The 13,083-nt window shown below is 48.5% G+C and overlaps 1 protein-coding gene and 1 long non-coding RNA gene across 2 annotated transcripts; one reads left to right on the top strand and one right to left on the bottom strand.

Annotated features, from left to right (window-relative positions):
• Window positions 1–6,262: 6,262 nt before the first annotated feature.
• Window positions 6,263–8,943, bottom strand: LOC123046106 (phenylalanine ammonia-lyase-like). Its single transcript, XM_044469391.1, has 2 exons — window positions 8,383–8,943; window positions 6,263–8,243 (listed from the first exon to the last, which is right to left on the bottom strand). The coding sequence occupies exons 1-2, from the start codon at window positions 8,775–8,777 to the stop codon at window positions 6,497–6,499; spliced, it is 2,142 nt and encodes a 713-aa protein (XP_044325326.1). The 5' UTR covers window positions 8,778–8,943; the 3' UTR covers window positions 6,263–6,496.
• Window positions 8,944–9,419: 476 nt separating this feature from the next.
• Window positions 9,420–12,033, top strand: LOC123041685 (uncharacterized). The gene is made up of 3 exons (XR_006418599.1): window positions 9,420–9,643; window positions 10,622–11,207; window positions 11,301–12,033. It is a non-coding gene; the product is annotated as an uncharacterized lncRNA (long non-coding RNA).
• The last annotated feature ends 1,050 nt before the right edge of the window (window positions 12,034–13,083 follow it).

Raw genomic sequence — 13,083 nt, 5'->3', positions numbered from 1 at the left:
TGCCGTGGACGTCGACTGGACTCACGGATCAATCGACGCGTTGGCTCATTGAGAGAATGTTGGAGAGTCTCCAAACGAGTGCGCTCAGCTAGAGTGGCTAGGCGCACTGCTTCCAAGGCCCGGGCCTCGGCGGTTTCCCCTATGATGGGGGTCTGGAGAGTCTCCACGTTGCAGCGATGCAGCTCCTCCATTTACTGTGAGCTGAGGTTGGGGCTGATACTCTTCATGGTCGAATGACGGGCCGTCGCTTCTAACGCCGTCGTCGCTGTGAAGAAAACTAGGCCGACCGCGACGGGAGTCGACCATGAGGTCCTCCGCCGCGGGGTCACAACTCCCGCTCTCGGAACAAGTATCTATGAGATCAGTTGATAGGTCGACCGATCCGCAAGGAAATACGTCGGGCTCGATCGCCGCAACTTGGGGGTGAACGCCTGACGAGCCGCTGCGTGTCTCACCCACTGCGCCGCTGCGTGTCTCACCCACCGCTGGAGCCGCAAAGCCCAAACCACTTGCGGTGGCGTCCAGCAGAGTGAGAGGACGACGCAATGACCGATTGGCACGGGGAAGACGGCTGCCGAAGGAGGACGCCGCAGGAACTCGCGTGGAAGTGCGACGAGCCATGAGCCGGGAGGGCCTCAACATCGAGGGGCCCTCCTGGAGCCAGGCGGAGTCGTCGGCGACGAAAGTGAGCACACCGAGTCGGAACTCGCGGCCCATGACCAAACCGCCGCTGGAAACCATGCTAATGAAGATCGAAAAAAATGCAACCTCGCCGGAAGTCGCTAAGGCGCTTTGCCCCAAGGTGGGCGCCAACTGTCGTGGTTCTAAGTCTGACAGTAAGTATAGGGGGTACGAATGAGGAGGCAAGGTCCTAGCTATGGTGAGATTGTACGCAAGTGTTTACGAGTTCAGGCCCCTCTCGGAGGAGGTAAAAGCCCTACGTCTCGGTGCCCTGAGGCGGTCGACTGGATTATGAGAGTGTGTGTTACAGAGGGTGCGAACCCTTGTGCCAGAGGAGGGGGGTGGCTTATATAGAGTGCGCCAGGACCCCGGCCATCCTCCATTACAAGGAGTTCAATGTACATAAAGACGGGGTGTTACTGATAACGCCAGCCATAAGTGCTATTAATGATCTTAAAGACTACGGAGAACTCCTGACCGTTGCAGTTCTGAGTGACTCCTGGTCTTCAGTAGGTCGAGTGGTTTCTTGTATGGTCGAGTGACATCAGGAAGGAGGCGGTACCCGAGTGATATGATTGGTCGAGTGGATTGCACTCGACTCCTTCACTGGGTACTCCTTGTTGTCTCTTGGGCTTCTTTGCTTCTAGGGTAGTGACCTTGGGTAGGGCGTATAGGTCAGGCCTATGACCCTACTCCAGGTCTATATCATCGTCATTCACCACTTACCATAGCATAGGAGCGAACTTATTGGGGGGGGGGGGGGGGTACTGTCAGATCCATTGCTCTCCTCTTCCCTCCACCATGGGGGCAAGGAAGAAGACAACAACGACCAACAAACAACGCCACTCACAAGCTAGAGGCTGGCATATCGCGCCAAACCACAACTTAAAGCCAAGAGTTACTAGGACTTCTACTATCCTAATATGCATATGGAGGACCTGACCACTTTTCCATAGCCATCACCAGTCGGTAGTGCCGTCGAACGAGCCGTTGGATCAGGCCGGGCAACCCTGGTCGACTCTCAAGAGAGGGGGCAGAGGAAGATAGGTGAAGGGGAGGAGAAAGCAGATTTACCAAGGAATGAATTTAAATTATGAATAAATATTAGAAATGAAAGCCCTAGTTTGTTACATGTTTGTTAATTAGTTATTCATCACACCAACCGCATGAAATGCACATGCTGCATGCTATTACCTCCTAATTGATAGTCTGATTCGAGTAACCATGCACTCCGAGTTTTTTTTCTTTTTCTTTTTGCTTTTTGTTTGAGGTAACGCTGCACTAAAGTTACGAACGTGCAGACTGTACTCATGTAAATCATGTTCTTTGTCGTCGATATTGAAATATTTAAAAGAAGCAATGCGGCTGCATGCACCATGTATGAACTACCAGAAAAGAGATCTTTAAACGTAAAGGAGCTACTAGGTTTTGTTTAGCTAAAGAAAGTGGAGTTGTGCTATGGACAACCGGAGTGGTTATCTGATCACTAGGCCACTAGTGCTCTGCTCTGCTTTGGGGTGTGAAGAACCCCACGTACTATACTATTTTAAAGTAACCAAGCACACATGGTTAAATGGGGCTTAAACTCGATCATGATCTCGAGTATTTTTGTATCCTTATCCTGCTGCTTTCCTAAGGATTAATTAGTCTACCGATCAGTCCTCCCACGGTCAGTCAGTCACGGAGTCCCGCGACGGAAACACGCCGGTGATGAGAATCACGTGGATTTGTTGATTCCTTTATTATCAGCTCCACTTGATATATTGAAGCTTCGTCTCAAGATCTGGAAACCCGCTTTTGTTCCCGTCTTGGTCGTCCTTGCAATTGCATCTCCAAATGAGTAAATGACGGTCTGAATGTGAAGCCATTCTGATGCATACTGCCGGTCCTCCGGTGTGAAGTTTTGCTCCTCAGTGCACACTTGACTGGACAGACTTGACTTGTGTCGACCAGATATTCTGGAATCTCAGCAGTACACTGCAAAGAGAGAGTCCGACTGCGGAGAGAGTCCGACTGCAGCATGTGGCGTCCTAATCAGTGATGGGTCAGGTACGGAGATCGGGCTTCATTGCGCGCGTTTGCACGCCAACGCGGCATGTGCCCTGTCGCCTGAGCCTCAATTCCGGTTGTTCCATCGGAGAGGAACCGGCCGGTGTCCACTGGTCCTGCGCCCGGCCTTTCCTGGTCGGTCACCGCGTGCACACCGACGCGACACCGTGACCACGCATGCCACAGAAATTGCTTCCTTGAAATTACTGATGGTGAAGTTTACATCGTTGTGTCCACCAGATTCGTGTGGGTGGTCAAGTGATTGGTCGTGCGACGGAGCGTACTTTCCATAGCCAATTGGCCAGCTCTTACAAAAACAGGTCGGTCGAATGCGTGCATACATGTGCACAATCTTGTTTGAGCTTCAGTCTATAGAAAGAGATCGTCGAGGACCTGATCCCACGACTCGCAAGGACAAGAACGCCGGCTTGTATCAGTATGCTCAGTATGATCACACTGCATGTGATTCTCTGGAGAAGAAAATGCACGTCGACACTCGAGTTGTGCAATCAGTTTCTCCCGAACGAGTGAAGCAGTTTAGGTTAATTCAAATGTAATTTACATCCGTGCAAGTTCAGGCTGAATAAAGTTCACTCCGTGATATCGCGGTTTCAGTGAAGTTAGTTAGACTGGCTGTTTGCCCCCATGTTCCCACTGGAGCGAAACAACATGCAAATTCCTCAAAATTATTACAGCTAGACGTTTTCAGTGATCTTCAGTTATAAACTATATATTTTGAAACCATTTGGTTGTTGGCTTAAATTAAGTTGAACATCAACGCCCATGCTAATCAGGGAATATCCACAATTTTCTTCCTGAAACATTCTCGCACCATGGGTGCTAAGGACGTAAGACCGGCAATTGCCTAATTTTGACCTCATCTTTGTTGACGCTAGACTTGTTCTGCGAGGATGTTAATATTCGACTTGACCTATAATTGCCAACAACTCCACCACCAAATCATCAGCATTCAAGTTGTTGACCATTGACTTACTAATATTGGTCAAAATTCAGATTTCATGAACAACTGCATTTTTCCCCTTGAACGAACAACTGCATGTGTTGAGTGTGCTTAAGAATCCTACCAACTATAATTGCACCCCTAAAAATATTACTCCCTCAATTTCTCCTCAAATCTTAATAATATATGAGAGGGTTCTTTGCCACATGAGGGCGGGGTTTTAGCGTCAACAAAGACTTTGCCATATTGCATTTTTTGGCAACAAACTAGCAGCTTTATAGGAAGATTATAAAACACCGACTTTTAAGGAAATACAATTTCTTTTTGAGATTGAATAAGGAAATACAATGAAAAAAAAAACACGGTTTGAAGATGACCACTTGACTCCTTTCTGTTTCTCCTACTGAGTTCGAGATTAGGACACAGCTGGTTGACATCTTCATTTCATCCAACACAAATTGAGTTCGAGATTAGGACACAGCTGGTTGACACCTTCATTTCATCGAACACAGACGCGTTAGTTGGCAGGGTACGGTGGCCGGTGCAAAGGGACATACATACACGTCTCGTGTATGGTCAATGTATGCGTAGAGCTGTTGATGCATGTAGATTAAAGAAGAGGTAATATCACTGGAAGTCATAGAACTTGCGCTCGATGTTCAGTTTGGTTCTAAAACTTGTAAAATACGGAATTGTGGTCACGTAACTTGCCTTAGCGTGCAAATACGGTGCTTCCGCTCGTATGGGGTGTATGGCCTACACATGTGACCTGTCAGCGCGACGTAGGTCCACCTGTTAGTGGCTGGAAAAGTCTTTTTGCAGATAACTGATGTGCATTTTATTTATTCACGTACAAAATCGTCAAATAAAAAAATTGTAGCGAGTGGGATTCGAACCCACAATGGCGCCATACAAATGAAATTAAATTTAAACAAAAAACTGACAAAATCAATTTGAACATGTGACCTCCTGGTTGAACATCGCGTGTGCGTGGGCTAATCACCAGACCATGTTACACTTTGTGATTTAATAGGATAAATAACATTATGTTGTCAGTCCTCACAAATATATTTTTTGAATATTTTGGATTGCTTACCACGTGTGTCATGTGGTAAAAAATATATTTATGTTGTCAGTTCTTATGTCGTGTCCATCCAAACTAAATTTATGAATTTTTAAAGGTTTTTCTTTCATAATGGTGAAACTTTTCATTGTGAGGTAGTTTAAGGTTACTTACTATATTTAGGTTGAATTGCACTTATCCCTAGATAATAAGTGGGTGACTAAGACTACAAATTTGTGCACAGAAACTAACTTCTAAAAATAAGTTCCCCACAAAAGAAATTTTATATATAGTTGGCTGGACTTGGGGCTCTTAATCTTGAAACTATACAACACATAGCACTTTTATCTATATTTATCTCTACGAAAATAAAACCAAGTCTATCTTTAGCTAAGTGACGATACGTATACTAAGCCTGCAATTACTAAAAGGATATATAAACAATGTAAATGCAAAGGCAACATAAAGTAAACACAAGATACATCAGAATATAATTTGTTAAATTTTTTAATTAAAGAATATAAGTTTTTTACATAAAAATAATAATATTGAATAACAAAAGGTTTGGGTCCCTTTATATTCAAGCGTCATCATGCTTGGTTGGTTAGCAGGGGATCGTTGTGAAAGTTAAACGTGAACCACCATTGGCCTGGTGGTTGTCCATGCTAGGCGGCTAGCAGGGGATCGTTGTATCAGTCCACACCAGCAGCATCTTTATTTTTTATTTTAATTGACCGATTTTGTACGTAAATAAATGAAATGCATAGGAGTTACGTGTAGAAAAATGTTTCCATCCATTGACAGGTGGGCCTATGCCTCGCTGGCAGGCCACATGTGCAGGCCATACGTTCGGATACATGAGGAAGCACCGTATTCAAACGCGGGGACAAGTTATGTGACCACAATTTCGTATTTTACAAGTTTTAGAACCAAACTGAACATCGAGCGCAAGTTATATGACTCCAAGTGATACTGACTCATTAAAGAACACCAAAGGGAGTAGAATACAAATACGCGCCACATGGGTGAGCAACCTTACAATCTTCATATACATTTCATGCCTATTTATGGCTAGAACTGAAAAATAGTGCAATGTTCAGAAGCACAAAGAAACTTCATGTGTATGTACCCTGTGTTATGGGCTGTGATCATTAGTGAATTAATAATAATGAAAAGGATTTATAGGTATACAGTGGTACTCACAGGTATGCGGTGGTATGGTAGTTGAAGAACACCAAGTTAAACATCATTGTGTCCCTCCATAGAAATCCAGACTCAAAATTAGTAAGTAGAATACTGAAACAACAAAAACTAGATGGGAGATTGGGAATTCAGAGAAGCCCTCGTCCCCATTCAGAGAATTCAAAGAACTTATTACTGACCGGTGACCACCTAAGCATGAATTTTATTTTCTGAATCGTCGTACACACACCATAAGAAATTTCAATAGTTGGTTCTTGGACTATCGTCACGAGGACCGGTTAATCCCAAAAAATGGAACCAGTAGATTTATCACGAAAATTTAACACACACTCTGCCCTTTGAACTTGCGTACATCATAAAAGTTCTACTGGCTACCCAACACTACCAAGTCATGCAATTGCAATCTTTGGCAATACATTGGCAGCTCTAGAAGAACATTGTAAACATCAAGTTTTGGAATATACAATGAAAAAACAGTATTATCATAAGAGCCTTCAGAAATCTGAAGCACATTACTCTTCACTTTCTTGATCCTCTATTTAGCAGATAGGCAGTGGCTCGCCGTTCCACTCCTTGAGGCACTCAAGCAGCGCATCGATGTGCTTGCCCTGGTTCATGGCAATGAACACCTTGTCCACCTCTTCGCCAGGGGACCGCGTCTTCTCTCCAGTCAAGTACTCTGTTCCAAGCTCCTTGCGCACGAATCGGTAGAGCGGGTATGACCGGCATTCGGCAATACGGTTTTGTTGTGCGGCAGTGCCATTCTCCACAGCGGTCCTGGCAGCCTCAACCTCCTTTGGCAGCACTGCCCGAAGCTCCTGCTCGAACATGGCAAGTTTGGCAAACACTGACGTCTCCATGTCGTGCTCAGCCTCACCATTTGCCAAGGCATGCTCGACAAGAACTGCACGCATCTTCTGCATGAGTGGGTAGTTGGCGCTACAAGGATCATCTGCGTACGCAAACACCGCATCACGGTCGATTGTGAGCAGAAGGTCCTTCTCGCAGAAGCGTGCGTTGTGGAGATGGCCATTGTTATCGGTGCTCAGTATCTTCCTAGCCACAGTCTTCACACAGCTCTTGACAGCATTCTTGACATTCTCCTCGAGGTGGCGGAGGTCGATAGCTTGGCACAACGCGACCAAGAATGTTGAGGACATGAGCTTGAGTATGTCAATGGCCTCGGCGGTCTTCCTCGAGGAGATGAGACCAAGAGAGTTGACATCTTGGTTGTGCTGCTCCGCACTCTGGACATGGTTGGTCACAGGGTTTCCCAAGAATTGAAGCTCGGAGCAATAGGAGGCCATGGCAATCTCGGCACCCTTGAAGCCATAGTCCAAGCTTGGGTTGCGCCCACCGGAGAGGTTGGAAGGAAGACCATTGTTGTAGAAGTCGTTCACCAGCTCTGAGAATTGGGCAAACATGAGCTTGCCAATGGCAGCAATGGCAAGCCTGGTGTTGTCCATGGACACACCGATGGGTGTGCCCTGGAAGTTACCACCGTGGATAGCTTTGCCACGGGAGACGTCGATGAGTGGATTATCATTGACGGAGTTGATTTCCCGCTCGATCGACTTGGTGGCAGCACGGATAACCTCAATCTGAGGGCCAAGCCACTGCGGCGATGTGCGGAGTGCATACCTATCTTGCTTTGGCTTCATCAATGGGTCAAGCTCACCGAGCTTCTTTGCGAGCATCATGTAGGAGCTGCCTTCAAGGATATGCTCCATGATGGCGGCAGCCTCGATCTGCCCGGGGTGGTGCTTCAATTTGTGGGTCAAGTGATCGGTGTACTCTGGCTTGCCGTTCATCACCTCGCAGAAGACGGCTGACAGGACCTCGACAAGGAGGCTAAGGATGTTAGCCTCAAAAAGCACCATGGATGCAAGCCCTGAGCCCACTGCCGTGCCATTCACCATGGCTAGGCCTTCCTTTGGCTGCAGCTCGAAGAAGCCATGCTGGATGCCGGCGATCTTAAATGCCTCAGCGGCATTAACCTTCGTGCCATCTGGAGCGGTCGCCATAGAGTTTGGGCGGCCGGTGACGAGGCCCGCGATGTACGAAAGCGGGACGAGGTCACCGGATGCAGTGATCGTGCCCCGGAGCGGCAGGCATGGTGTCACGTTGGCGTTGAGAAGCGTGGCGACTGTCTCCAGGATCTCGAAGCGGATGCCTGAATATCCCTGCAGCAAGGTATTTACTCGGACAAGCATTGCCGCCCTCGTCGCCGCGGCAGGCAGAACGTGGCCGTCGGTGCCGGTGCCGAAGGCTCCCGCGTTAAGGAATCTGAACACACAAGCAATCGCGAAAATATAAGGCTTCCATAACTCACAGACAGAGATGATGAACATGTGAAGTTCGTACCGGATGCTTAACAAGAAGTGCTTAACAAGAAGTAAAACTGGTTCTGCGATTTAATTCGTACCGGATGAGCTCTCTCTGCAGAGCGCCGCCCTCCTTGGTCCTCCGGTGAGAGGTGGCGCCGAAGCCGGTGGTGACACCGTAGCTGTCGGTGCCGTTCATCATGCTGTTCATGACCCAGTCGCTGCTCTCCTTGACGCGGCCGCGAGCGGACTCGTCGAGCTCGACCCTAGTGTCGCTGCCGGCAGCCACCGCGGCGACCATGGCGATGGTCAGGCTGGCACCCTCCATGGTCACCACCGGCTTACGGTACTCTTCTACCATCCGCTTCACCGCATCCAAATGGCTACCCGAGAGCTCGTCCGCCGCCTTCCCCCAGTTCAGTGGGTCGGCCCGCGCCGGCTGCGCCACGCACAAGCCATCGCCGTTGGCGGCGACGTGTGCATTCTCGCACTCCATCCAAAGATGCAGAGAAGTACTAAAGCAAGTGTATCTGGATTCTGAAAGTAAGCTAGCTAGACGCCGGCGCTAGGCAGGTGTATGTGTATCTGGATTGATTTGTGTGCTGAAGATGAGCTGTAGCTGCAGATGTAGCCGAGGCTGTTCTTGTCTTGGAGGGGAAAGGAGGGAGGCGAGGGATTAAATAGGCAGCGCAGGCGCAGCTGAGGAGGTAGGTCTGAGAGGTTTGGTGTAGAACTGGACGGCGGGGTTGACCACTGGATTGGTGGGTGCGGAGCCCCTGTCGCCACGGGAACGCACGGGTGCGGTGGTGGCTTCGTGGCAGCCGGACTCAGTCGACGTGCGCAAAGCAGGAGCTGGTTGGTGCGCGTCGCTCGAGTTGGACGGCGGTTGGTGGCGCAGGTTTTACGCTGGGACTTTGAGCTGCTGACTTCCTCGTCCTCCATTTCTCGTCGGCTCACGCCTCACGCACGAAGATGCACTACTGTGTGGGACAGGGCGATTTGGTGCTCGGGCCTAGATGCTCTCAAAATCATCATCGCTGGTTCATGCGTTGGGATCGTAAAAATTCAATCTGACGCGTCAGAGCAGGGCCCTAGAATATTAGGGATACTCGTGGTATACGGACCGCAATAGTGCCTATGGGTGGGCCATTTTCGTAGCGTGGGACGTCTCTCCGTCGGAGCGCCGTCTTGAGCCGTGGACCAGAACGCGTCGAGTAATTCGAGCCGTGGTCCAGGACGGTAGTCCACGACTGAGATCCACGACTGATTCGAGAAACCTCGGTCCCGTGCTGTCGGCGGCGGCTTCTACTTGTTCCGGCGGCGTGGCTACGGGCTGGAGTTGCTGATGGAACCCCTGGACCGGTGAGTTTCCCTGTGTTTGTTCGTCTTTGGAGTTTGGATTGCTTGTTTTCTTTGTGGGAGGAGATCTCGGTCCACGATTTTGGTGATCCCCCCACTCGCACGCCGCCATCACTGGTGACTGGGCATAGATTTGCAGGTTCCCACTCAGGTCCGGTGTCCCTCGTGCCGCTACCGCGCCGTCATGCCCAAACTGCTATGCCGGCGGATTCCAATGTTGGGTCAGGCTGGGCGCAGCATGAAGGCGGCGGCGGCGGCCGCGGTGGCGGCGGCGAAGGGCCTGTAGGCAACATCGTCAGTATAAAACAATAGCATTGTGACCGGAAAACAAATAGCGTACACGAAGGGTGCTCTTTCCTCCATGATAACACGAACAGGTTTGCTAATACAGAGGGTTTATAGAGCTGACACGGAGAAACTGGTTCAGTCATGCATACGCATCAGCTGACAACTTGATATTTCTCATATCTAGGATTATTTCACAAGTTCAATCAGGCAACCTGATCGAGCACATCCAGGATAATTTCACATGACCAAAGGCACTTAAGACACCATAATGCACCTTGAGCAGCTTATTTCTGGGCAGCTTTCTTCCAAATTTTGGGGTCATCAAATCATTCCACAGCAGCGTCTCCGAATGACTCCATACGGACTGTCATCTTCACGTGTACCTGCAGAGTTCTTGTCCAACCCTGCCAACTTATCCAATGCGTTCTGCGCAATCCACCGGGAGTGTGAACCCGGAAGCACCAGAGTCTGTTTTTATCGATTTAAGCTGTGCGTCAGTTGCAAGCAGCAACTGCTTCCACACTCTATGTTTAAAGTGCGAGGCATTTGCCCGATAGAATGGATCATTGATGCAATTGTTAGCGTCGATAACAATGTTGTGTGTACGATATTTCCTCTGTATAAATACATGTCGTCTGGTTATACAGATGTTCATTATATTTGGAAAGTGAATTTGTTCCGTGCTAATTTCAGGTTGTGGCTGGGCAGTGCACCACCAGACAGAACTCCGTGTGCATTGAGAATGAGTGCGTTGGAACAGTCTCTTTGGAAATTCACGGATGAGCCCATGAAAAGTGTGATCAAACCTGAACTTGGCAGATTGAAAATTGTACAACATCATTTGCAGTCTCTTCGGATCTGTTGAGAAAGTACCATTCTCAAAGAGTACTTTGCGGAACATATGTGGAAGATTAGTCATGAGCAGGCAGATGATGACGTGAGGACAACTTTGGTTGTTTTCGCCCATATTGTTGCTGGTGACCCATACACTACATGTCGAGTTATTGAAGCCCGAGCAAGATCAAGAATTTGATGTGGACAAATGGGAACAGTCGCATGCAGTACCGGTAGTTTGGTGATGTAGTCACTTTTGACACGACGCACAGGACGAATCTGTACGACATGCCATTCCGGGCATTTGTTGGGGTGAACAACCATTTCCAGTGCATTATTTTGGTAGGGGTTCTAATGAGGGACAAGCAGATCGAAAGTTTCAAATGGGCATTCACTAAGTTCCTTTCCATGATTGGTGGCCGAGCCCCGAAAACAATCCTCACAGGTTCATAACTGTATGTAGTATGTTGGTATCATTAATTTTGCATAAGTTTTCCCATGCTGACTAGTGATTGTCAAACTTCGCATATCTGAACAGAGCTATGGAGGTGCCAATCAGCAACTGTATCCAGACACTCAAAAAGGCTAAGGAGTGCCTAGGTCCTTTGTACACAAAGAAGAATGAGTTCAGATCTGAATTCCACAAGGTTGTGAACCACAAACTACGATGATGAGACGATGGATGGCTGCGATGAACGCGAGGATAAGGACGTGCAAGTACGTCCGTACGTGGACTCTGCTTAGTCTCTTCTGGTTCAGGGAGTAAGCAGGTCATTCCGTTGACGCAATGGTACAGGTCGTGGACAACTACACTTCGGAGACGGCTACAGAACTCCTTGCATTTTCAGTGGGAGGTGGTACAACTGGAACCCCGCCCGGTTATGATCTTCAAGCAGGAGCGGGACGACAAGATAGAAGATGCATCCCTGGAAGAAGGTTTCGGCGAGGACGATCCATGCACCGGAGCGTTGGCTGACGATGATGGTGGTGACTCGGATGTGGACGACGGATCTGACATAATGTATGCTGTCGAGGAAGTTGAATCCGTTGGGGAGGATCAAAGCAATGGTGTACGCGGGCAGAGCACTCTTCTTTCAGTTCTCTGTGTGGTGTCCGTCCTGACGCAAGGAAGAATTCGGGAGTGCATTAAAAAGTGTGATGCCAATGTGTATGTGATGCTTTCCGATTGTCAACCCCAGTTTCTTGTATATATAAGCGTAAAAAGTTTTTCTATTTTGCCATCCTGGATTAGAATACACAACACTCCGTAACATAGAATCTGTTTGGAGGACGAACGCTCTATCTCTGCCTGACAGCCAGTGGTTTGTTTGCGCGTGCATGCGACTGACGGAGACGGCTCAATCTGGATAGGATATTGGCTGAGCCGTGGGCGGATTAGCTGTTCCGCCTGTACAGGACGAGCTGCTGTCATATTTAATGCGCCTGCAACCTGGTCTTTTTTACTACGATAGCTATGATATACGGAGAGAAAATACCATGGGCGGTACAGATCCCCATCCTATTGGACAACCCTGATTTCAGGATCATCTGAGCACGGGCTCAGAAAGCAATATCCGTACTGTGTGTTCCTTCAATCTTCCATCCCGAGAGTTATCTAGCTTGCTATCGGGAACGTTGGTAATTGTATGGTATGCACTGATGAATAGTAGCATTTTTTCCATGCGGTTTCAGCTTAATCTACAGAGATACTATAAGTTCCATGATTTCAAGCGTTCCACTGCTTCGAGGTTTGCGCGGTCGCTGTGTTTTTTTTTTAAACGAAGGCTCGCGAAGAGTCCGAATTTGAATTAACAAAGCCATCGACCGGCCAGGATTACAAACTCTGTAGTACAACCTCGACATAAACCAGAAAACTAAAAATAAAACACGGCAAGATACAATGATGCTGGGGAAAGCTCACTTGCTAGACATACAACAAACTAGAAAAGATCAACATGAAGCACCTAGCTTGAAGATGACAAGGCCTCTTGCACGCATGAAGCCTAGGAGAAGGGAGATGTCGACGAAGGAGAGGAAGATCAGATGACCGAGAGAGGCAGCCGTTGCCACAACACCTAGGACCCAGACGGGAAACACCGCCATCCAGATCCATCGTCGAAGAAGGCCCCTGCCTCCTCGCCTGGCTTGAAAGGCGCCGAACCGTCAACGAATGGACACGTTCACCCTAGAACCTGGATGAGTGTCACCGATGGCATCCACATTGTTGGGACCAGGCAGACCCGATCTGCCGTCGACTTCTCACCTAGAGCAGAACATCACCAAAAATCGAGGACCGGGGCATTCAAGAGGAGAGTTGCCAG

This window comes from Triticum aestivum, chromosome 2B (genome assembly GCF_018294505.1).
Source record: "Triticum aestivum cultivar Chinese Spring chromosome 2B, IWGSC CS RefSeq v2.1, whole genome shotgun sequence".
In the NCBI taxonomy this organism is placed as follows: Eukaryota; Viridiplantae; Streptophyta; class Magnoliopsida; order Poales; family Poaceae; genus Triticum; species Triticum aestivum.
Note: the sequence above shows the minus strand (reverse complement) of the source record. Positions and strands in the feature narration are given on the sequence as shown.